This window comes from Hydra vulgaris, chromosome 01, assembly GCF_038396675.1.
Source record: "Hydra vulgaris chromosome 01, alternate assembly HydraT2T_AEP".
Lineage (NCBI taxonomy): Eukaryota > Metazoa > Cnidaria > Hydrozoa > Anthoathecata > Hydridae > Hydra > Hydra vulgaris.
The window spans coordinates 60,071,715-60,099,281 of record NC_088920.1 but is presented as its reverse complement, the minus strand read 5'-3'; the positions used below and the strand labels follow the sequence as shown (position 1 = coordinate 60,099,281).

General features: G+C 29.4%; 1 protein-coding gene across 2 annotated transcripts; it reads right to left on the bottom strand.

The window, feature by feature from the left end:
• Positions 1-27,567, bottom strand: LOC105846384 (uncharacterized). 2 transcript variants are annotated; one of them, XM_065788839.1, is made up of 3 exons: positions 27,237-27,567; positions 26,554-26,691; positions 1-768 (listed from the first exon to the last, which is right to left on the bottom strand). In XM_065788839.1, exons 1-3 carry the CDS (start codon positions 27,472-27,474, stop codon positions 362-364), a joined length of 783 nt encoding a protein of 260 aa, XP_065644911.1. In that variant the 5' UTR covers positions 27,475-27,567; the 3' UTR covers positions 1-361. The 2 variants fall into 2 exon arrangements, with proteins under 2 accessions (XP_065644911.1, XP_065644912.1); XM_065788840.1 differs by having other exon boundaries at positions 1-699; positions 27,237-27,561.

The window sequence follows — 27,567 nt, the reverse complement described above, 5'->3', positions numbered from 1 at the left end:
TTAATGGCAACAAAATATATTATAAAAATATATATTGTTTTCTTTTACACATTTTAACCAAACTATTCGTGTCAAAATAATTTAAATTAAATTACGGTAACAAAATATATTATAAAAATATATATTGCTTTCTTTTACACATTACAACCAAACTATTAAAGACTATATTTAAATAGAAATAAAAATAGGAATAATACAAATAATAGTTATAAAATAAACAACAGAAAATGTTATCTACGCAATAGTGAGAGACCAATGGGATTAGAATATTAGATTTGTATAGTTTTTTTTATTAAAATTCAATTATAAATAATACATAATCATTGTTTTTTGATTAACTAAAATTGTACTCCGTGTCAGTTTAATCATACGCACCAGAGTAAAATGCTCTCATTTTTAGATGAGGTTCTTTATCTGGAGTGTAAATAAACGAATCGACGTTGTCAAGCTCTGAATAAACAGGCAAATCATCAAATGTGTAACTTTTGTTTTCTTGACTCATGTCAATAGCGATCTCTGAAAAATCTGGAGCGTTTGGAATTACTGATCTGGAATGATCGTTTAGACGTTTTCCTTTTTTTGAGTGTTGAACTAAACTGATTACCATAAAAATGAGCCCTAATATTAACGATATAAGTCCAGCAATCAAAGCGCAGTATGATATATAGAATGACCAACCTTTACTGCTAAAATTCGGCCCTAAAAGAGTTGCAATATTCTTGTGGATTTTGATCTGCACAAAAACTACCAAAGCAAGCGTAAGCATACCTAATTTTATAATAAAATAAAGTCAAGTGTTTTTCTTTTTTTTCTTTCTTGTTTTTTTTTTTTTTTTTTTTTTTTTTTATACTAATATAACAAATAAAAAATTTTAATTTAATTATTTAGGTTTAAGAACAACTATATTTTTCTAAAAATTGAATATATAAAAAAAAACAATATAGAGGTTCACTATATAAATATTTTTCCTTGTGAAAGAATTATGCATGCTGAGCATTTCCCGTAAACAAGGTAATAACGACCTTGAAATTTATGGTGGAATGCAAGTAGCGAACTTGAGTCAAGTTTGACTTGAACTTTACATTTTAATCAATAGCGGCAGAGTATGGGTTTTCCCCAAAAAAAATACTCCGCCGCTATTGGTTAAAATGTAAAGTTCAAGTCGAACTTGACTCAAGTTCGCTTCTTGCATTCCACCCTTAATGTATTAAGAAAACCTGAAACTAAATATCTGATCATGGTTATGGGTTACTTTAGAACAATAAATACTTTATGAAGCAATTTATATGATTAAAAAAAAGTAAAAACATTATTTACAAATTATTTTGTTATCTTTTGAATTTATTTTTTATTTCGTAAGCAGTTTTTCCAGTTTTTATTAACGAAATATTTTTGAAAACTTTACCAATAATAAGAAAACTTAAAAATATTTGCAAATAAATTAATAGCTTCTTTTGCATAAAATTCGACTTAGAAGTTTAAAAACTAAAATTGATGCATAATTTGTGCGTTTGTGTGTGTGTGTGTGTGTGTGTGTGTGTGTGTGTGTGTGTGTGTGTGTGTGTGTGTGTGTGTGTGTACCACGCGTCTAGTATAAATGTACTCGATGACAATACTGATTTCCAGTCTTCTGTGAGCTCTCTATAACTAGCATACGTAATTCCATTTTAATTTTTTTTTTCTCTTTTAAATATAATATTTGAAACAGTTCGATAAATTAATATTTATTGAAACATATCGCAAAATCTACAAACTTACATGATGCTAAAATTATTTTAATCCTAATAATATAGAGATATATTTATCAGAGCTTTAGGGATCGTCCATAAATTACGCAACGCTAAGTTTATTTTAAATACAGAAGAAGGAGGTCTTAAGTTTTTCAACGCGGCGATTTTCATCAAACTTGTTAGAATGTAGTTGCAATATATATATATATATATATATATATATATATATATATATATATATATATATATATATATATATATATATATATATATATATATATATATCCAAAAAATAATTTTAAACCATTGCAATGGTTAGTTATTAGAAAATGCAATAGTTTGGAATTCTATGTTTAAAAAAATCTTGAATATTATGTTTAAAAAAACTTCAGACAAAAATTATAAAAAATCTTAGTTAAATAAGTTATAATAATTAATTACGTAGTAGTAATTTACTTTTAACTATAAATGTAATTTGATGGTTGTTTTATTCATCATGCAGGTTGTACTAAAAGATAACTTTAAAGTAGGGCTCTGCGATTCGCAGGCTGCCAATCGATTCTGTTCGATTTGATTCAGTACAGTATTCAAACTACCGATATATAACCGATATATAGGTAGAGAAAATCTTACATTATAAGACTTGCAATCCAAGAAACCAGTATACCTTGAAATTCAGTTTTGTGAATATTTACTATAGTCACTTATTACTTGTATTCCAAAAACTCGTTGCTGGGGCAAATAGTAACCATTTTATTGTGGCTGGAAATAAAGAAGTAAAGAATTTGCGAGATTTCACACACTTTTTGAAATTGTCGAAATTAAAATTTGAAATTGTCGGTATTAAAAGTACCGCGAATATATAGGGATATGATTATTTTTAAAAGATTACAAACAGTTTTAGTGTAAAAAAAAAAAGAAATAAAAAAGCATTAAAAAGTTTTAAGTCTAAAAAAATCCACTTTTAATCCATTGAAGCTTAAGATAATAAACTGCTTTTACTAAATATTTTGCATTATGATTAGCATAAGTTTTTCTTTCTTTATATTAAATAGATGATAAATAAGTGACAAATAATTCTGCAAGCTCACTTCTATCATATCTTATCTGCAAAATGTTAAAGACTTATTAGCTGCCTTTTAGAAAAAACCACAAAAGTTGAACTGAATTATAACTAAAATTAGGTTCTTCAAAAACATTTTTCAGCTTTTCGAAAAGAAGATTATCAGTTCTATTGTTTTTGTCACTTATCAATAATTATCAATAAAAGTGAAGGATTCTTAATTCAGTTACATGATGCCTACAGGCTATATTAGGAGAAGATATTTATTTTGCATTAGTTGTTTAGATTTTCTGAAAACTGATCCTTAGTTAGTCTAAGTACTAGATGTCGTTGTATCGAGGCATATTTTTATTTTTTTTGACGTAAATTGAGACTCCTTAATTAAATTCAATGCACCTATAAACTGATCTTTACCAAGGGATAAAGCTAGCAAGAGTACTTCAAGTAGTTAATTATATCCATTAATGGTAACTAAAACAGTCATTCTTCACCCATAACCTTCTTAACATTTTTCCTTTGTTTAGCTTGACTTCCCATAAAAATGAATTATATATGGATAAAGAGACTCATCAGTGGCTACTTTAACATTTTCTTTTGTAATGGCTTAAATCTTTTCGTTTTCTTTTTTAATTTTTCTACATAGGTAATACTGACCGCTTTTAGTTTCTTTAAGGTGGTACATCCCCATTAATTTTTAAATTTTTTGGAAAAATCCAATTTTTCGAAAATTGGTTTTTTAAATTCAAAATTTTTCATAGAACAATATTATTAATTTTTTTTTTAATAAATAAATAAGGAAGTGTGTACAATTATGTGTTTTGTGGCCATAGTAAATTGAGAAGTCCGTAGCAACGCCATAGCAACGCATTTTAAAACAAAAAATGTAAACTTGCTCAAGCTTATAAACATCAATAACTCTTTTCTACTGCAGCTTGTTTATTTTGTGCTTCATGTTTATTTTAAAAGCTATAACTTGAACTACTAATGCGAACATGTATCAAATGTATCGTGCTTGCATGCTGTTTTAATTTGTTAATGTTCTTATAAATAAATAGCTAAATAAGATATGGGACGTTCTATTGCTCGAACTAAAAAAAGAAAGTTTTCTTGTAATCAACACCTAAAATCTTCAAAGTTTATTCAACTTGATACATCAATTTCTGATCCAAGTTTATCAGCAAGCTCCAGAAAAATAGTAAACACTGAAGTATCTGGAAGTCAAAAAAATTACAACATCATTATAAACTTTAATATTTTAAAACTAATGGTTAGTGAGTTTAAATGCCCCGAATGTGGAAATGAAGTTTGTTTAGAAAATGATTTAAAAAGCAAGAAAGGTTTTTGTTTTTATTTAACTTTACAGTGCCTTTGTTGCCAATTTAGCAAAGGATGGCACACGTCTCAGTTTTCTACTAAAAAATCTAAAAGTACTCCAGGTGTTCCTACTGCATCAGTTAATTTTCAAGTCGTTACTGCTTTTCGTGAAATTGGTAAAGGTTATCAATCTATATGCAAATTTGCTGCAGTAATGGACATGCCATCTCCTATGAATTTTAAAAACTATAGTGCAATAAATAACAATTTGTTAAATATTTATAATGAAGTTGCTTCTGCAAGTATGTCAAGCGCAGCCAATGAAACCAAAGATATTATTTCTAAATCAAGCAATGTTAATGATGTTTCTGCTTGCCAGGTTTCTGTTGATGGTACCTGGCAGAAGAGAGGCCATCAATCTTTAAATGGTATTGTCACTGCAATATCAAGAGAGAATGGAAAATGTCTTGATTCAATTTTGTTAACTAAGTTCTGCAAAGCTTGTAGTTATTGGAACAAAAAAAAGTCAACACCAGGTTATCAAAATTGGAAAATAAATCATATTTGTGAAGCTAACCACAATAAATCATCAGGATCCATGGAAGCTTCTGGTGCTGTTTCAATTTTTCAACGGTCAATTGAAAAGCATGGTTTGAGATATGAAGGATATATTGGAGACGGTGACAGCTCAGCATATAATGATGTTGTTGCAAGTAATCCATATCCAGGTTTTGAAATAAACAGACTTCATTGTGTTGGACATTACCAAAAGAGACTTGGAAATCGTGCGCGTAACCTTAGAGTGACACTTAAAGGTCAGTTTCTTTCAGATGGAAAAAAAATAGATGGAAAAGGTCGACTGACAGATAAAGCCATAAATACACTTCAAAATTATTTTGGTATGGCTATCCGTCAAAATGTGAATAACCTATATGCAATGAAAAAAGGTGCTTGGGCTGTTTTATTTCACAACAGTGACATAAGTGAAGAGTCAGAGAGACACAAATTTTGCCCACGAACTAGAACTAGTTGGTGTTTGTGGCAGAGTAATAAAGTAACAGGTGAAACAACATACAAAACTAAATTAAGCTTACCATTAGCAATTAAAGCAGTACTTATGCCTATATTTACAGATTTGACAAATGAAACATTATTATCAAAATGTTTGCACGGACAAACTCAAAATAACAATGAAAGTCTGAATGCCTTAATATGGAAGAGATGTCCTAAAGATTTTTTTATTGGGAAAAAAGTTCTTGAGATTAGTATGAACTCAGCTATTATAGCATTTAATGATGGAAGCACAGCAGTTGAAAAAGTAATTAGTGCTGGAGGTATCGAACCAAGTATATTTATGCAGGAAGGACTTCGTAAATTGGACTGCAACCGAATTAAAAAAATGAATCACAAATCAAGTGCTAAAGGTAAAATAAGGAGAAAACAGCTTAGAGCCATCAAAAAAGGTTATATAGATATTGAAAAAGAACTGGAAAAGGACCCACAATATAATAGTGGAGGTTTTTAATTGGGCTCGTGCTTCTTTCCCTAATATAACAAACTTTTATTTTGTTTTTTGTGTTTTTCTCAAAATGTCATTTTTACCAAATACCTAAATTTTAAAACGCAATATTTTCAGTTTGGGACCATATGCTGACTCGAAATTTTCAGGGTGTTTTTGTTATAAATTGACTTAGGTAATGAACCAAAACTACAAATAAATATGATGTATAAGTATGTTTAAAATCTTTTTTTCTTGCTTTTTTTGTTAAAAATTTTCTTAAATATATAGAAAATTATTTTTAAAATGTTCTATGCATCTTTAATGCATGATTTTGGTTCATAACCTCTTTGTACCTTTTAGGAACATAGTGTGAAAATTTCAGAGTTAAAAGATATATAGAACTGGAGATATCTTGTTTTAAATTACACCCATATTTTGGCAATTCGTATGGAATAAGTGAGGCAAAAGTTGGGCAATCGAGATTTCTTATTTAAAAAAAAAATCAGCATACTTGTTTTAACTTGTGTATTGTAGTTTTAATTTTGTATTGATTATTTTAAGGAAATTTTTTAGAATGGGGGTGTACCACCTTAAGATCAACATCTGATTAGTATAAAAATGCATTTGTTACTGTGGCGGAATGATGTTTAGCGTCGTGGGAAGGAAGGGGTGGTGAGCAAGAGGAATAAGTAGGGGGCGATAGTGATTTGAGGCGGCATATTAAACCCCAGAAACTTTTTTTTTGAGGATCACACTTATGTTAAAAAAAAATTTTATTGATAATTTTGTGTGCCATTTATCATAATTATTACGTACACTATTACGTTTTTTTTAGTCAACAATTATCGTAAATAAAAATAAAGGATCATTTAATATTACTGCAATGGTTCCGTTTTTTATAAATTATTTATACAAGACAAATTACTGAAAACAAGCATTATGAAAGAAATTTGCTTTCCTGCTATTTTATACAAAAAATTTTCGGCGAGAATTCATTCCCAGAGGATACACAATGGTCGTTGGACGTTTTAAGAACAGCCATGGCACAGTGGTTAGAATTCTGGCTTAGAGCCCAAAGGTCCGAGGTTCGAGGCCAGCTCTAACCCAACAAGCGACATTGGTACAGAAGGAGGCGTGAACCTCTTCTTAAATCCTCTCCTGCGATGCTCTGTGATAAGACCGTAAGAACTTCTGGGAGCACCTAAATAACTACAAAAAAAAAAAAAATGGCTACTGTACGAACTTATGATGTCTATAAAACGCTCAATTGAAATAAATGGCTATCCAGAAATACATTCGTTTGTATTTATTATTCAGAGAGAATTTTAAATAATCTCTTGTCTGGAACTTCTCCCATCATTAGCAGATGCTACAGGAAGAGGCAAGTAGATTCTGTAGAGTATAGACAAATTAGGAAGACATGATATCATCTGATTCTCAATTAAGAACTGCGTCTTTTATTTGTAATTAAGAACTCAATTAAGAACTTCGTTTTTTATTACTTAACAGTACTGGTGATATTGATGCATACACACATGAAAGTTTCATACTCTACGACTGCTTTGCTAATGACTGTGTTGTCACTGTAAATTTCATATAAACTTGTAAATGAATCTGTGTTTTGCTCAAATGCAAAATATTTTGCATATGTGTAATGTATTTATTTGTGTTACTAAAGTTATGAAGTTGTTAACCTATTTGCGTTATAAGTGTATCCAAACAGCTAATTTTATGTATAAGTCTGAAAAAAATATAAATGAAAAGTATTTCCGAAGAATAAATTAATCAAATTTCTTTAAATTGCCAAAGAAATTAAATAAATATACAGAGTTTCTAAAAGCATATCGAGGACCTAAGATATGGAATTATTTTCAAAAAAAAAATAAAAATAAAAATGGTAAAGTTATTAAACTCTTAAGTTAAGCAAAAAAAAATTTTAATTCTGAAACTTAAAAACTCTGATGGATTTTTCTAAATAATTTTACTTTTTATTCCTTGAAGGAAAAAATTATACACTTATTCTTTAAGTTATTTATGTATTGGTCTATATATTGTAAATGCTTGAGTATTTAAATTTGAAATTTTACATCCACTAATATCTGCAGTTTATTAGAACTTTTTGACGATAATTATTTTTTTAAGGGGCACTATGAAAAGATTACATCACCTTTATCTTCATTGAGTTCCGGTCTGTTTTTTAAATTGTATTACTTACTTATATTTTTACGTAAAACTTCGTATGTAACTTATTTTATTAAACAGCAAAATGTAGGGATGATTGAATAAGCGCGAATTTCATAAGTGCGAACTTGCATAAGTGCGAATGACGTAAGTGCGAACTTGCAAAAGTGTGAATTGGCATAAGTGCAAAATACCAATTTGCAACTATGCTAATATTTGCAATTTTATTCGGCGCACTTATGCCGATTCGCACCTATGCCGGTTTTTGTAACTGCTTTGCACTCATGCCAGCTCACATAATTATGAAATTAGCGCTTTTTCAGCCTTCCGCAAAACATATACTACACCTTTTTAAGATGTATTTGAGAAATAAAAGTTGTAATTAAGAAATTGAAATATGTAATTTAAATATCGTAGTATGTAATTAAGAAACATAACATGTAAATAAAAAATCGTAATATGTGATTGAGAAACACAACATGTAAATAAGAAATCGTAATACGTAAATGAGAATTCATAATTTGTAACTGCGAGTTTGCAATGTAAGTTCGTAGGTCATTATAAAAGGTTTTCTAAAACATGAATTTGAATAAGTTAATAATATCAAATTGCCCATTTGTATACACCAGTAATAATAATGGAATTAAAAGATCGTTGTTTTATTTGTCAATACACTATGAACGGAAAGTCTGCTGTTAAATTGAATACGTATCAGCATTAATTTCTCCAAGTTGCTTACATCCGCTTCTGGAACAATCAGAACCAACGTGTCCATTTTGTCAGCATGAAATACATACAAACGAACAAGTTGAAAGAAAACATTACGTTTTATCTTCACCAAATGACAGAAGAAGAGTTGCTGAATGTGCTGAGCGAAATGACAATTGAGTGACTCTGGAGCAAAATTTGAGGGTCAAATGTAAGTTAGCTTTCAATCGGGTTTGCTGAAGAAATTTGAATTTTATCGGAAGAGGTGATTTTAAACCAAAAAGGTATACTGAGGATCACAACGAAAATATTAATACAATTTATTAAAACAAAAATATGAAGAAAGTTTAATATTAGCGTCAAAACAACAACAACCGCCAAGGCAGAACTTATCTCAAAAGCAGATTGCTTTCATTAAAAATAGCCCTAAAGGTACTTTCTACAAGAAACGGTAATAAAAACAAACAAAAAAGAGCTGAATAAGTTAGGAACATCAACAAACAAATCACAAGTTATCATCAGATAGTTTGATTTGATGAAACAAATTTTAAGCTTTTTTGTAGAAAAACGCAAGGACGTGCCAAACAGAAAAGAAGAACAATAATAAAAATGCTTCAAAAGGTGCAAACATATATTTAATTGCAGCTATATCAACAACAAATGACGTCATGATAGAAACTTGCACATGATTATTAAATGCATCTTGAATGAGTAGATGTTGGTTATAATTCTCCAGTGGGTTACATTTGGGAGTCTTTTAGAGGATTTGGTCACCGTTACAGACAGTGCTCCATGTCACCTTTGTTTGGAAACATTCTCCAGCTCCGTTGTAACGTTTAGGACCCTACAGTCCAATGTTAAACCTGGTGGAAACAATCTTGTCTAAAATTAAAAGTAACTTTAAAAATGCGATTCACATTCCATCTTTATTCGGTGCAGGGGTTGTGAAACAATGAATACAGTTTTTGGAATAAATTGTGCACGTGCTGCCCAACATACTACGAAGCATTACGCAACGATTTTAAATATGGAAGCTGCCCAAGTTTTACTGTGTTTTCACAGAATATTACAATGATTTGGTAATGAATTCATTACAATAAGGTTTTTAACTGAATATTACAATGATTTTTAATGACATTGTTTAAATTCATCTTAAATCTTTATATTTTTTTGCAAACCAATTATTTTTGCTTTATTTATTATTCATCTGACTTCTCAAATGAATTTTTCACGATTAAAAAAGAAAAAAAGAAAAAAATAATATATATATATATATATATATATATATATATATATATATATATATATATATATATGTATATATATATATATATCTGTTTATATATATATATACCTATATATATATATATATATATTTTATATATACAGTTTTGGAAAAAACATTTGCAACCAACATCGAACAATGCTAAAAAGTGCTTCTAATTTTTCTTGTCTTAAAAACGAAAAGAACTATACTACCACAGCAAACAGTTCAGGAGTCTGGAGTCATAGCATGCCATGACATGAGCAATCAGCTGACAGGTGACAGTACACAGGCAGAATTTCGTTGACAAATGCCATTTTGCAGCAAAAAAAATAAGTGCAACTTTTTTGGTTTGTTTTATTTTCTTAAGTCTGGTCCATGCCAACGTCACGGAAATTTTTTAATAATTAAAGGAAGTATTTAAAAGTTTCCAGAAGTTTTCAGAAGCATGCAGAAGCTTCCAGAAGTTTCCCGAAGAAGCATCTGGAAGCATCCACAAGCATCCAAAGATATCCAGAAATATTTAGAAGCATCCAGTTGCATCCAGAAGCTTCCAGAAGCATCGAGAAGAAGCATCTAGAATCTTCCAGAACAGGTTCACACAGGTTCATTTTACTATATAAGAGACATGTAAATCGACATGTAATTCACTGAGTATATGGAAGTCAATTAGTCAGTATTATTAAGACAGTTTATCGAAGTGAGTTTTATCAAAGTGTTTTATCGAAGAACATCAATACAAGTGAAATACAACAAGTGTTTCATTACATCAATACAGTCCACATCCAACCAAGACGTTGTTTTCCACAGAGCATTATTGTATTATCACAAGGTAAATGTAACACGGTAAGCCTTGAGAAGCGTGATTATTTATTTTTATTATTTTTATGACTTCAAGTGCAAAAATGGCTCCCGACAGTCTTGGATTGGAACTAAGAAAGAAAATTATTGGCGATTACGTAAGTGGAATGTCACAAAAAAGTATTTGTGATGAATATGGCGTGAAAAAATGGACCGTATCAAGACTATGTTCCAAATATCGTTCTACGGGGAAGTTGGCAGCAGATAACAAAGTTGGAAGACCGCGTTCCACCACTTCTAGAGAGGATTCTATGATCGTCAGATCCGTCAAGAAGGATCCCTGGATATCATCAGTCGAGATACAAAAGCAATTAGAGCTGCCTGTATCGGAACGAACAATCAGACGACGTGCTGTTAAAGCCGGATTGTTTTCTCGACGCCCTGCAAAGAAACCGCTGATTTCACTAAAAAACCAGAAGAAAAGACTCCTGTTTGCTACATCTCATATTGACTGAAATGTGCAGAAATGGCGAACTGTCCTGTTCAGTGATGAATCGAAGTTCAACATCATTGGGAGCGATGGCATTTGCCGTGTACGTCGACCGGCCGGAAAACGTCTCGATTTACGTTACTGCCATAAGACCATGAAGCATGGTGGAGGCAATGTAATAGTCTGGGGGTGTTTTTCTGCTAACGTTCTAGGTCCAATACATCGAAACGATGGAATAATCGACCGTTTCATGTATAAAAATATCCTGAAAGATGTTATGTTACCTCATGCTGAATGGAATATGCCAATAAAATGGGTTTTTCAGCAAGACAACGATCCGAAACACACTGCAAAAGTAGTCAAGCAGTGGTTTCAAGACAACCACCTATCGGTGATGGATTGGCCGCCTCAAAATCTAGATCTCAACCCTATCGAGAACCTATGGGGATTATCAATCGCAGAATCAATTGTGAAGCTGCTCGTAATAAGGATCAACTGTTTGAACAAATCCAAAAAGCCTGGGTTGCGGTTCCACAAAGTTTGATTTATCCCCTGATCGAATCTATGCCTCGAAGATGCAAGGCTGTGATCGACAACAAAGGATTCGCCACGAAATATTGATAGCGAAAGTTAGCTTGGTCAACATTTTGTGGAGTTGCACTAGTTTTGTCCAGAAGGAAAACTACTTTTTTTTAATACTTTTGATTAATTTATTAATTTTTGTATACAAATAATGAACTTTGTGATGAATAAAACTTGAAGAACTTTGTCTCTAAACAGTTACATAGTTATTTCTCTAAATTGAAAAAATGCAGCACTTTTATATAAAGAAACTAAATTAGCATTATTTGGTTGCACTCGTTTTGTCCGATACTGTATATGTATATATATATATATGTATATATTCAAGTTGGAATTGGACTTAAGCATGTTACCCTACTTCAACTTATATATGTATATAAGTCCTATTCCAACTTATATATGTATATATATATATAAGATGGAGTAGGACTTAAGTCCTATTCCAACTTATATATGTATATATATATATATAAGATGGAGTAGGACTTAAGTCCTATTCCAACTTATATATGTATATATATATATAAGATGGAGTAGGACTTAAGTCCTATTCCAACTTATATATGTATATATATATATATAAGATGGAGTAGGACTTAAGTCCTATTCCAACTTATATATGTATATATATATATAAGATGGAGTAGGACTTAAGTCCTATTCCAACTTATATATGTATATATCAGAGGCGTAGAAAGAATTTTTTGGTGTTCGAGATAGGTAACTTCCAGACATGGAGCAAACTCCAAACATTTATATGTTTATACTTATGTCAAATAATGAGGGTTTGCAAAAAATTGCGATGATTGGAGGCTGGGAACAAAAAAGCCCCAAAATTTTAGCCCCCCCTGCCCCAAACGTGAGAGCAACAAGTTGATGAAGTATTTTTTGTACTATTTTTAACTAGACTTATATTCATCGATAAATTTTAAGTTTCATAGTATTATCTATTAGCGTTTAAAAATTATTACTTTTTAAAATGTGCAACCCCCTCAAATTGAGGGAGGTTTAAACTTTATATGGTCATAATTTTTGAACGCTAAAATATTTTTAAATGAAATCTAAAATTTATCGATGAATATAAGTCTAGTTAAGAATAGTACAAATAATACTTCATCAACTTGTTGCTCTCACGTTTGGCGCAGGGGGGCGAAAATTTTTGGGCATTTTTGTTCCCAGCCTCCAATCATCGCAATTTTTTGCAAACACTCATTATATGACATAAGTATAAACATATAAATGTTTGGAGTTTGCTCCATGTCTGGATGTTACCTATCTGGAACACCAAAAAATTCTTTCTACGCCACTGGTATATTTATATATATATATATATATATATATATATATATATATATATATATATATATATATATATATATATATATATATATATATATATATAAGATGGAGTAGGACTTAAGCATGTTGAAAATATTTTAAACTAAACTTAAATCAGTTATCATATTAAATCAAGCTATAATCCAAGGTCTTTTAATTTTAGACAAAACACATTCACAACAACTGTCTGAACATCTTTAACAAATTTTTTGACGAGACGAATGATAATAATTATATTGGTGTAGGTCGATATATGCTGGTTATATATTAAATGTTGAAAAAAATCCAAGTCTGTTGGAAGCTTTACAATTTAAATAAAAAGATTTTGAAATTTTTAAATAAATATTTTAGCGACCAATGGTTCATTAATAATTCCAGTATTAATAAAATTTTTCTCTACCTGATAAAGCTGGTTTTGTCTCTTTTATAATAAAAAGTTCTTTTTTCATTATACTTAGTTGTGCTTCAGTTATTTTTAGTATGATTATTGTATAAAAGGGTAGAGTGGGGTAATAGTGAACACGGGGTAACTACAAACATAGTCATTACAACATAATAGAGAATTACTCTTGTCAATTTCTTTTCACCTGCTGAAAGGGGATCCCATGCTCAGCTCCAGACGTTTAGAAGTGTAATAAAGTTGCATTTGTTGTTCACGATAACTTGATCCTAAATTTTTCTGATAATTTTATTCAACTTTTTTCTTGAGTAACATTCCTTTTCTAGCTACTATTTCTATAAAACCAATCCTTTTGTTGTTGTTGTTGTATAGTATAACTTTTACACTTATTTATTACATGTAACATTTTATTTGTTGATACACAATAGCGTTTGTATTTACCTTAGTTCAAAATTTCCCAACGTAAGCAGGGTAATTCTGAACACCAATTTTTTTTTTTTTTGCTAAAATTTTTATTTTATAATAAGATTTATAAAAATTGCTTTTTAGGGTTATATACATATAAATATATATATATATATATATATATATATATATATATATATATATATATATATATATATATATATATATATATATATATATATATATATATATATATATATATATATATATATACTTTATTTTACACTGTGTTTCATCAACAAAGATTCATCAGAAAATCTTTTTCTGAGAAGATGAAACACGGTGTAAAATTTTCTGTTAATAAAACACAGTGTAAAATGAAAAAAATTTTTGTTAAGTGATTTTCTACTAATATATAATTGCTCTGTTCTTTTAAGAACATTTGTGTTCTCTATTGTGTAGAATACATTTTAAAGTTGTTTAAATATACATATATATATATATATATATATATATATATATATATATATATATATATATATATATATATATATATATATATATATATATATATATATATATATATATATATATATAGATATAGATATATATATATATATATATATATATATATATATATATATATATGTAAATTATGTTAGTGTACTTTACAAATAGAGTACTCAACGTTCTTAAAGAACAGAGCAATAATAAATTAGTAATAATACAATAATAACAATAATAAAAAGAGAACTCTTCCTGATGATCCAGCAATGGTGAAACTTCAAGTAGAAGAAAAAGTTAGATAAGTGTTTTTTACTAATTTATTTATATATGTATATATATATATATATATATATATATATATATATATATATATATATATATATATATATATATATATACATATGAATGGATGTATGTATGTAATAAAATTAAAATAAGTGACAGTATTGAATTCCTTTGTATACTTATTTCATGATTAGCCATCACTACATGCTGCATACATTTATTAGTATCAATTTTTAAAAAGTTTGACCACGATCTGAGAATGAACCTCCTTTTAGTATCAAAAATTTACAGTAAATTAAATACGGAAACAGTAAAAACACTAAATGCAACTATAAACTATAGAATAAAAAAACTGTGCAAAAAAGTACAAGAAGAAAGAAATTATTTTGTAACTTAAATAAAATTTCGTTTTTTAGATTAAGAATTATTTTTTCAGAGTTAAACAGTTTTAAAGAACCGGAATCATGTGATTTGGCCAAATCTGACTTTTAATAAGTTTTGAAGCGGTCAATTCTACATTAAAAAAAAGTTGAAAGAGGTTTATCTTTTTACTTACCTTAATTAAGGTGGTAGACTACTAAAAAAATACTGATACTGAAGTAAAATGTTAAAATTTAGTTTTTGGACTCATTTTTTTTCAAATTTTATCCTTTTTCATTTGATATAACCATCTTGTATTTTTTAATTACATTAAACATTAAAAAAATGCATTTTACTAGAGTTAATAAAAATTATTGACCTTAGCAACGTCTTAGCATCACAAAAAAAACCATAACTTAAGCTATGCTAGGCTTCTTTTTTATATTCGTTTACTGTTGAGCTATACTTTAAAAGCACATTCGTTGTAAAGTGTGCTTTAAAAGTACATTTGTTGTATAAAAAATAAAAGAGTTGAGCTAAACTTTAAAACCACATTGTTGTGTGACTTATTCAAATTTAAATAGTTGTTGTAAATTTTATTGTAATATATCAATTAATGTGAGATATATATTTTTAATATGATTCAATAACTTTAGCTTTTTATTTAGTATATATAAAAATGAGTTCAGGAGTAAAAGAAAACCTAAATCAAAAATATAAAGTTAGCAACAAAAAAAACTTTTTTAGAAAAAAACAAAGAAAATGGAACTGTGTTATACCAAAGAGAGTATCTTGTAAGACCTCAAATGTTAATCAACCCTCTAGTTCCAGCGAAAAAAAGTTATCCTCCAGCATTCAAAACGATAGTTCTAATGTATCAGATTATTTCATCTTTATTCATTTTCATGTGTTGGAAAATATTACTCAGTCTCTTTTATGCCCAGATTGTTTTTGCAACATTATCGCAATAAAAGAAAAGGATTTTCGCATAATTTATCACTACAATGTTGCAATGAAAAATGTAGTTTTCTTAAAAATTTCAATACCTCTCCAGAAATAAAAAAACAAAAAATAATTCAAAGAGCCAATTTAAAGGAAATAAACACTCAAGCTGTTATTGCTTTTCGAGAAATTGGCTGCGGATATGCTTCAATAAAGACATTCATGTCAGTTATGAACATTCATTCTTTAGCTAAAGGGGCATTTCACAACATAGACTTGCAGGTTAAAAATGCCTATAAAAAAATTGCAACAACTAGCATTTCAAATCCATTTCAAATCGAAACTTAATTTATAAAGAGTACCTTGGAGATGGTGACACAAGCTCATTTTTGGATGCTGTAAAATCAAAACCTTTCATTGAACAAGGAGTAATTCCAACAAAACTTTAATGTATTGGGCATGTTCAAAAGCGTATGGGTACCCGATTATGAAGTTTAGTAAAATTATACAGTGGCACTAAAACACCATTGTCTGGTAGAAATAAACTGACAGATAAGATAATAAATTCGATGCAGAACTTATATGGCATCAATATTAGAAGGAACATTGATAATATTTATGCTATGAAGAAGTCTATATTTGCCATTCTTTTCCACTTTACCAATATTCCAAATCAAGATGAGCAACATCAGTTTTGTCCTCGTGATTCTGAAAGCTGGTGCAGGTATTGGTGTAAAACAAAGTAGTACATACCATCAAATTCAATTCCAGTATATATTAAAAACCTGCTAATGCCAATTTATAAAAGCTTACAAGACGATCAACTGCTATCTAAATGTCTTTACGGTAAGACACAAAAAATCTGAATGAGTCCTTGAATGCCATTATATGGTCCAGAGTTCCAAAGAGCACTTTTGTCAGTAGAGAAACAATTGAAATGGGAACTTACTATGCTGTTATTCATTTTAATGATGGTAGTAAAGGTATTTTGGATGTTTTAAAAGAGTTCAATTCAGTTTGACAATTCTCGTGTAAACCAAATGAAGCGAAAGTCAACAAAAGAGTGTATAAAGCAAAGAAAAAAGTTAAGATCAGTAGCCAAAGGGTTCAGTGATAAACTAAAGTCAAATGAAACTAATCAGTCATAATTCTGGTGGACATTAAACAAGATTTTACTTGAAAAAAACTTTAAATGCGTTTTTTACAAATTTTAATTTTTGTAATACTATGGTAACTTTGAAACGTAATATCTTTGTATTGGCTAATGATTTTTGCATGAAACTTTCTGGGTATACTCAGTATACTCAATAAATTCGGTTAACAGATGGAATTTTTAAAATTCAAGTTCAATATCTTTAAAAAAAAAAATTAGTTCACATTTTAAGTGAAACTACTTAGAACTTCAAGCATGTTTTCAATATTTTGTAAAAAATTTAAAATAAGTCCTTAAATTAAAAATCCATCTGTCAGCCGGAATAAAACATAATAATGCATCATTCTACAAAGTTTGAACCAGAGAAAATTTATATAACGGAAGATATTACGTCATAAAGTTATTTCATTTTAGGCATTTTTTAGGCAGTTTATCTGCCATTAATGATGTCAAAAAAGTTTTAAAAAAAATTTTTATTTCAAATATTATTTTTAATAAATTTCTTATCAGAAAAATATTAGTATTTAGTTTTATTTCAATTTTACATTGAAAAAGCGCTTTTTAGTAGGGTACCACCTTAAGAAAGGTTTTATTTTAACTAAGTTTCAAAAAAAAATTAAAAATATTTTTATCCTTTGTGTTGTTGCTTTTTTGAATGGATCCGAACGTAGGTACTCATAAAAATGAACTTTATATTTAGGGTTCTGCCAAAACTTCAAATTTTTTTTTGAAAGCAAAAAAAAAAACGTTCTTACTACAAATTAAAAAAAAATTAACTTTACATGATATATAATATTTTAAATAGGTTACATTAAATAGAATCTCTGCAATAAAGATCTCTCAGAGATTACATCTTTAACATACTATATAGGTAGAATATAAAAAACTATTTATTAAATAGAATATAAAAAACTCTTTAACAATAATTCACGGGATGTTAGTGAAGCTTATTATGTGAAAGCTTGCAGTGAATCGCGTCAAATAAAATAATGAATTGACAAAACTAGGGCCAGTTTTATCCACTCTTACACCGGTCACGTGTTAGAAGGCCACAGAGTTCAAGGGGCCAGAGCGTCCGATCGAATTTTTTAGAAAATCTCATTCCTATATTATATTCTTTTCTGTTTCATTTTAATAAAAAAGATATTTTTAAAGAGATATTAAATAAATCTTTATTAAATATCTCTTTAATAATAATCATAATTATTTAAATTCCTATAAAACATATAAATCATTTAATAATTAATCATAAAATCTTGAATTTTATCAAAGAATTTATGATTAAAGATATCATGTATCACATGGATTGGTACATCATGCATAAGTACTTTAATTTTCAAAATTTTTAATCTTTGTTTTGTTTATTTCATAATATTTCAGAAACGTCTTTCAGACCTTTCTATTGTTTGAAAAGAAAACTTAACATTGACCTCAGCTGACGTAAAAAACATCATCTCTGTGAGCTTAAAATGCTGATGAAGGATGCCATTAGCCATTACTAATCGCCTAATTACAAACGTCACTAACATTTTTTTCAAGGTTGTGTTTTTGTGTAATAAATAACTTAAGATGAATGTTTTAATACAATAAAATATATTTAAAAGCCGTGGCGCAAAGATTAAAAGATTTTTGTTATTTTCAATTGCTGTTAAATTTCAATATTGGGTGGTCAAAACGGGCAAAAAGACCTAAAAGTCTGGGAGGACAAGATGTACAAAATAATCAAAACTCACTGTTCACCAGAGAGACTGTCAGCTTTTATGTTTTGCACTTAAATAAAACCTTTTTTATTCATGAGTACTTGTATTATAACAATAATTATTTTTTTTTAAATATAAACAAATTTTTAAAAGTCATAAATGGGACAAAAGAATAAGTACAAGGGAGGCTTAAAACCCAATAAGTATGTTAGTTGCAACTTACAAAAAAAAAAAAAAATTTTTATCAAGAGTATTAGTTTTATAAAAATAAAAGAACTCTGGTTTGTAAGATGTAGCCATTTTAAATAAAACAAGTACTTGACCAGTTTTTTTACAACAACTTTTTTTATTGTCGTTATTTTTGACCGTAACATATTTAAAACTAATACTTATACTACTTTTAGCCGGAACAAAAGAAAGCAGAAACGTTTTTATCACCTAGCCCCGTTGACATTGACATATTTTCATTGTTTGGGGCTGTTTATATGAGATAACTAGCCCGGTTTCCCGGGCTGGTGAAAAAAAAAATTAACATCGGAATTATAGGGGCTGTTAATATGAAGTGGGCTAGCCCGGTTAGCCGGGCTGCCTTACTTACACGAGTTTTTGCCATGTTTAATATTTACCTATGAATATTAATTTTATTTACATGAGAAACGGGCTAGCCCAGATAATTGAGATCTCTCCTACTTTTAGTGGGATCCCACTCTGGTAAGACAACTTTTGTCCACATAAACACGAACAAGTAAATCAGCCCCGCCTGAATGTAGCTAATTGAATAAAAAAATTCACGCTAATTCTTTGGTCCAAAACATTTGATCAAAAACATTCCTAATTGTTTTTAAAACAACCACTTAAATAAAAATTTTAGTCAAATTTGAACTAAATTCCATTGTAAATATTTATTTTTTAAATATTATTATTTTAGTCAGCCCGGCTAAGCGGGCTAGCCCGCCTCATATAAACAGCTCATTTACAAATCATACATTTTTACATACAAAATTACATATACATATAAAAACAAACAAAAATTACAAATACATATAAAAACAAACAAAATTACATATACAAAAGACAAAAAATTAATAAAAATATGGGCAAATACTAAATTATCTCAAAAAGAAATTGAAACAATAGCATATTTGTTCTGTTTTAAAATAATTGCAATTTTTCATTGCTCAAATTTTTAGGTACATTTTAACAAAACGTCTAGTTTATCAATAATCAGAAAAAAAAGATTGAGAAGTATTTAAGTGTTTACTTTATTAGTTATGGCATGCTTTTTTATAAATGCTCACTCAAAACACAGTTTTAAAAGTTCTTTAACAAGTAACTATTAACAGACTACCAGGTGGTTTCAACCGCTAAAAAGAAGTGGCAGTCGGCGTCAATCCCTTTAAAAGGTGTCGAAGAATTTCTGCATGAACTCAGTCTTGTTGTTTATACTATAGTGATATAAACTCAGAAAACACATAATCAAATGACGTTCGTCAGCCTTGACTGAGCGAAGTCATGTTTTTATGCGTTACATAGTGATACAACATTAGATTTAACACTCACACTAGTATTCTTCTTTATTAATAATCGACGCAATAAATAATGTCTTATAAGGTCTGCTCTTGTAAAAATAAGACATTTTTTGATTTCCTTGATTTGCTAAACACTATACAAATCAATTTTTTACGAGTTTTTTGCATCTCTGTTTGTTATTGTTTTTAAATCTGATAAGTTAAATCAGAGTTGTTAGTCCTTTGCCTTGGTCTTGGCCTCAGCTTGGCCTTAAGGCTAAAAGCTGAGGCCTTTGCATTTGTCTTGGCATTGAAACTGCTGGTCTCAGCCTTGGTCTTGGCCATGAAAATTTTAGCTTTAGCCTTATTTGTTTTGGCCTTGGTCTTAAAAAAAGCAACATACTTTCTTATTGATTTTGTTGAATTCTGTGCATAACCTTGGTCTATTTTTACAAAATATAATTTTATTGTCACAGCACTTGCTACTTATAGTTTTGTTAATAATTGGCCTTATCGTAAGGCAAAAATTGAAGTCTTTGGTCTCAAAAATATTTGCGAAGGACTTGGCCTTGAAACTCTTAACCTTGGCCTTAACTTAAAACTCTTAGTCTTGGCCTTGTTCTTGGTCTTGTAACTTGTGGCCTTGACCTTAGCCTTGGCCTTGCTACTTTTGACCTTGTTAACAACTCTGATTTAAACTAACGACGATAAAAAATAAAATAAAACGCAGATTTAAACAAAACACACAATTTTGCATTTATTTGTATTTTAATCATATTAAATATGCGCGCAATTGATATACCTTTAAACTATTTTAGGCAAAAATATCATTTAGAACAAAGAGGAACCTGAAAAACTCATGTAAACTTAAAACCAAAAGTCAGGTTTTTAACTAACTGACACCAATTTATAACTCAGATAAATCTAATTTTAAAATTTTTTTAAATCGCTTTTAATAGCGTTGGGGTCCATCTTGCCACGATGCCAAAAAAAAAAAAATTTCACACTTGCTTAAGCTCCTATGCTTAACTAGTTCTAACTTGAAAATCTTTTTTTTAGCGCCATTTTTTTTTTGAACCATTAGTTTTTTACAAAAATATATGTTGATAAATTAAAATAACATAAGTTATGCGACAAAAATATTTTACACTTATCCAGAAAAACGGGATATAAATTTTAAGAAAAATAAGTAAAGAGTTAAGAAAGTTGAATTGAAATCTAAAAGAGCTTATGAATAAATTTTCAGAATTACTACATACAGTGTGTCAGATATTTGAAATAAGTTTGCTCTAGATAAAATAGATAAAATTGATTTGAGCGAATGGGAATCTGTATCGGAAAGCATAATATATATTTGTAGCTTGCAAAACAATAAAGCATTAATTAATTTTTTCTTTGTTCTATTTTTTTATTTTATTAGATTGCCCTTGATTTTTTTTTCCAATACCATTACCTCCAACAAGGCTGCAACAACCAATATTAGAAATGGGAGTTACTGGAAGGGAAAAGATGAAAAAAAAAGATGAAAGAACAAGATAACGATTAATAAATGACTTAAATGGTTGCTAACTATATGAATCACTAAAACAAGATGAAGGAAGCGAAATCCAAAGAAATGGTGTTTGACAAATAAACTAGACAATAAAGAATTTTTGGAACACTTAGGAACAGTCACTTTATAAGGATAAGATTTAATTGAATGACAAGTAACACAAGAGGGAATTTTTGTATATGGTACAAAAGACACTAGCTCTTTAGAGCAGTGCTCATTATAGTATTTATAGAAAAGAGTAAGAGAAGCAACATGATGAAGTGATAATGGTTGGAGGTTGGCTGCAAGAGTATATTTAACTTTGTTTACAATGCCTTGTTGCACCTTGTCCAAAAGAGAAAGGCCATCATTGGAATGTTCCGCCAGATATGGCAATATTATTCCATACAAGGATGGAATCAAGATTTATAGAGATAAAGAATAAAATCCGGAGTAAGAAATTTACAAGCACGATAAAGAGTTGCAACCTTAGCAGATGCTAATTTTGAAATGCATTTGATTTATGGTTTCCAAGAAAGATTGGAAGCAAGAGTTAATCTTACTTGCGGTCTTTCTTGGAAGATGAAGGGTTGATAACTCATCGAGTACATTACCGTTCATAAATATAGGAAGGTCTAAGTTATTGCAATAAAAATTAGTTTAAAAAAATGAGTTTTATTTGACTTAAAATTCACCAGCCACTAAAAGTCTCAAGCTGTAGCAGAAGTGAGGTCCTTTTCAAACTCAAATACACCCTCCAAGCAATTTGGTAGTGTCGGCATCTTATCAAGATAGGAATAAATAGTAGTATCATCAGCAAAAAATGTCACATTAGATGTGAGAATATCTAGAAAATTATTAATGTAAATTAAAAAAAGTTTTGGGTTAAAGATAGAACCTTGACGAACCCCTGAAGTGACTGGATATGAAGGTCATTTTTATATAAAAGTAGTATAAAGTTGTCCTTTTCCATCAAGGACAACTTTTATACTACGATTGGTAAGAAAGTATTCAATAATCTAAACGATGTCACCTGATACACCATAAGGAGAAGATGCTTATGGAGCATGCCAAACTTTATTAAAAGCTTTAGAAATGTCAACAGCGATAGCCTTAGCCTCTCCAGATTTATCAAATTCACGATGAAACCTATCGGTTATTACTATTAACAAATCACCATTAAAAGAGTAAGTTATTAAATTCAAGATGAGAGGTTAAATGTTTTATAATTAAAGACTCAAAAACCTTGCTTATTATAGGAAGAAGATTAATGCACGGTAGTTAGACAAGTCAGATCTTTCTCCAAAGTTTTTGAAAATAGGGATAACAGATGCCGCTTTCCAGCCGGCTGGAAAACAAGACTCTGATAAGCACTTGTTAAATAGTTTTGAAAGTAGAGACGACAGCTCCAGACAACACTTCTGCAAGGCTATAACAGGTATATTGTCCGGACCACAAGTTGTTGAAGAGTGTAAGCAGGAAATCACTTTAGACACAGAGGCTGGAGTAATACGAATGTCAAGCAATGGATCAACCTGTTTCTCGGCTGTATCAGGTCAAACGCAACTATTAAAATCAAGAGATAATATTAATAAAAAGTTCTTAGCAAACAATTCAGCTTTAGGTTTGTTGAAAAAATCTGAAACATACAAGAGAGTTACAATAACAGATTTGCCCTTATTATATATATTTTTAAGGATTCTCCAGAAGTCACGAGAGCCTAACTTTTGAGATGAAATACGAGATTTTGTGATCTGAGAATAGCGGACTTTGGCGTTAGACAAAATTTTTTTACAATGGTTTCTAGCAATAGTAAACAGTTGTCAGGGTTCTCAAGAATTGTTTTGCTGATAGATCCATATCTATCAGCAAAACAATTAAATAACAAAAAGTAATGGTATCCCTTGGAAATTGCAGCAGCACAATGAGAGGAAATGGAGAAGAGTGAGGCTTGACTTGGAAATATCAAGAGGGAATAAAGGATTTCATGTCAGCCTGAATCCAAGGACTTACATAAAAAGCACATTTGTAAGCAGAAAGACGAAAGATTTCCACCCAAGGCCCATCTCAAAGAAAATCACACAAAGAGTCCCAGTCCGCTTTGAGGTGGTTGTAAGAGGTATGATATAGGTTGGAGGATTCTGATGATAAATAAGAATGAGATAATAGTTTTAAAAAGATTAAAACGTGATCAGAAGCACCTTAACGCCTGCAGAGTCACTGGCACTAGAGCCGTGCCATTTAGTGTGATGAGCATTACAGTCACTAGCAACAATGATATTGGCTAAAGGATAAAGAGAAATGGCTAGTTTAATTCGATCAGAAATTACATTGAAAAAAGTGCATTCTTGAGATGAAGGAGATCGATATAGAACAAAGAGAAAAGTGATAGAGTGAAGTGGTACTAAACAAAAGCGCATAAAAAAATAGTCTGTGGATTCAAACCTAGTGTCCCGACAAATGGGTGAATTCTTACAAATGTAAATGCCCAGGTTAAGCATACAACTATTGGAGTCTTTACGAATTAAAGTAAAATAACCATCATCACTAAGATCACAATATGAGACAGCCAAACTCAAATTAGTCTCACAAAGAGCAAGCAGATCTGGTGAACTTTGCAAGAGATAAGACTTAACAGAAGAAATAAACTTGGTGATGACAATGGTTTCTTGTGTTTTTATTTTTTTGGTACTTTAGTCATTTTTAATTTTGTTAAAGAACTTGACTCAAAGCATAGATTATACTCAGTACACTATTTAATAGTCCTAGCAATTGCCTAGTTGCTATTAAGAAACCCTAACCCGTAACAAGAGCTCCATTTAATGTGGCTTCAACAATGCACACCTAATTTACGGAAAGCAACACCATTCGTGCGCAACATGGCATTTTTAGTACTCTGATACTTTACGATGGAATCAGCTTTTCTGAGAGGTACCATAAAGTTCGAGAAACCTGACTTCCAGCTAGCCTTAGCACTATAAAACTGAATTTTAGAGCCGTACCCTCATTAGAAGATAATAGAATGAGCCACTTCTTATAAAAACAGAGACACAAGCAAAACCAATGCATTGAGTCAAGAAAACCCAGCAATTAACGTCCTAAACTGGAAACAATGTATTAAAAATATATCTGCGCCAGCCTAATAAATAAAGAAAGGGTGCGAGGCTGGTCAACAGATGGAATCTGTTTACCCCTTAAGTCTTTGCATAAGAGGCCTTTTACAAGACAGTAACTGGATGCATTTAACGTTGCCCAAGATGACTATTTTTATCGAGACACTATTTCTAGCCTTTACTCAACCAAGAGCCGCAAGGCAGGCCGTGTTTTTAAGTCGGAGTTGGCTTCTCCAAGCCTTTGCCTTAAAACGCGCACCGTACAAGGCAGTAGGACATAAAGCAGGTTATCTATTATAGTATAGTTATCTATTCTAGTATAGATACCTAAATTTTCAATTATAATGTTCTGTTTTTAGGTGCAGTCATGAGTCAGCATGGTGTTGCATAAGGTTTAGTCGAAGGTCCAAAAAGATGCCAAGTTTAAAAATAATAATAGTTGCAATAAAATGATACTAAAAAAATTAATAAATAAATGAATTAATGATATATTATTTATAGGCTTTTTTATATATATATATATATATTCGTTTTTTATTTGGAAATTGTTTTGTAAAATGTCTCTAAACTATCTCAGGAAAAACTTTTCAGAAATATAACTTAAACCAATTTTTTAAAAACAAATTAATGATAAGGATTTCAAATTATTTTGCTTATTATTACTATCTTTGCGACCTCTAAATTTTGGTGTTCAAATAGCTACTTATTAATAAACTTGTAAAATATCTTCAATATTTCTTTGTTTGTGATAATTTTACTAAAGCTATTACTTAATAGCAAAAATAGCAAAATAAGAACTGTATCACTACTTACAATTAGTGTCTAAATCACTGGTTGATTGATGTTAAACCAACAGTGTTTATCACTACTTATTCACTTGTATTCACAAGTTTACCAACACATAAGTTCTTAACCATTGCTCATAATTAGTATTGAATCAGTACTGAATCACATATAATGCGCGCATAGGGTATATGTTGTACAATACTTTTACTAATACATCGGTACAGTTAATTAAGTTATAAATTTTATTTTATTTTAAAAAACCAAATAATGCCAAACTAGTGGGAATTGATTTAACGGAATTTGGTTTTTATTTCTAAATCTCGGGGTTAAAGGTTTTTCAGGTTTTTGCGTACTATAATTGTATTAAAGTATACTGAGTTGAGTAATTTCGTATTTCGCGCTAAAATTTTTGTCTTTAAAAATTATTTATTTTAGTTATATAGCTACTATTTCCGTATATACGCTTTTTTGAAGGTTATGTATCTCCGTATGATTATTTAATTATGATTATATACAATAGTAACTATTTGGCAAGCTTGCTAATTTTGAGCAAAATTAGAAGTATATATTTGTTTGTTGTTTTTTTATTTTCGGAAAGGAAAAACGCAACGAAAGCTAAAAGAAAAAAATGTACAGTTTACAGGGAAAATATGGTAAGCAAACGCGTTTGTCATAAATGGTTTGTAAGATTTATTATTTGTCAACAAATTATTCACGATTTCAGTAGTGAATAATTTGCGTAGATTAGGATACGCTGCCGTTATGATACATGGTTGCCACATGTATATAATTTACGAAACATAATGTATCAAGTCTCAATCTTCGATTCACTGGTAATAATAATAATAACAATAATTTTGTTAAAATATAAAAAAGTTTTAGTAGGCTTACCAGAGACAGTCAAAAATATGAAAACAAGAACAGGAATCCACACAATAAATGGGTACTGCAGTGTCAGTATCAAAACAATGATTGCAACTAGACAGAAACCGAGAGACACAATGTTAAGGATGGCTGCCACATCCAAATCTGAAAAAAAAAATTTCATGATAATAGCCAGTGTTTCTTTATTGTTTGTTTTTTTGTTCCGTTGATATATATATGTATATATATATATATATATATATATATATATATATATACATATTAAGTAAATATATATAAGTTATTAATAAAAATAGCATGTATATAAACTCGATATATTCTAACTAATAACTTAAAGGTTAATAACTTTAATCTTAAGCTTAAAGTATTTAAAAAAAAAATTTTCTTTTCATTTAATATATGAAAACGTATTTTTAATTTTACATATTTTTGTGGAAGGTAAAGCTATAAATAGAGGTAAATTATGTAAATCAAAATTAATAGAATTAAATTTGCTAAAATTAGTTAAATATTTAAATAAACTTTAAATAAGTTTTATTAAAAGAAAATTTTTAACATAGAGAAAAGTTTATATAAATAATATATAAGTTACTAAAGATTGATAAGTAAAAGGTTTAACATGTTTTGTTTTTTTAATACTGATTAATTTTTGTTCATTTTTTAAAATATCAACATAAAAATACAACAACCTTTTTCATACACGGAGTTTTTATTGAAATTCAGTGCACTTTCACGAAACGAGCATAAAAGCTCGGGAGAACTTTGAAGAGGAACAGTTATACATTGTCTTAATAAGCCAAAACGATCGTTCCTTTCTGTTAATGTAGTTGACCACCAGTTATCTCCCAACATTGAAGCAGTCAAAAAAGCGATATTTAAAAACAAGAAACCAAAAAGCAAAATAAGAATAACTCTACGAGCATTCATTTTATAAAAAAATTGATACAGGTTTGTATATTCGTTTTTATTTGGTTTAAACTTTTACTATGTTTTGAGTACCTGATAAATGATTTTTTATCT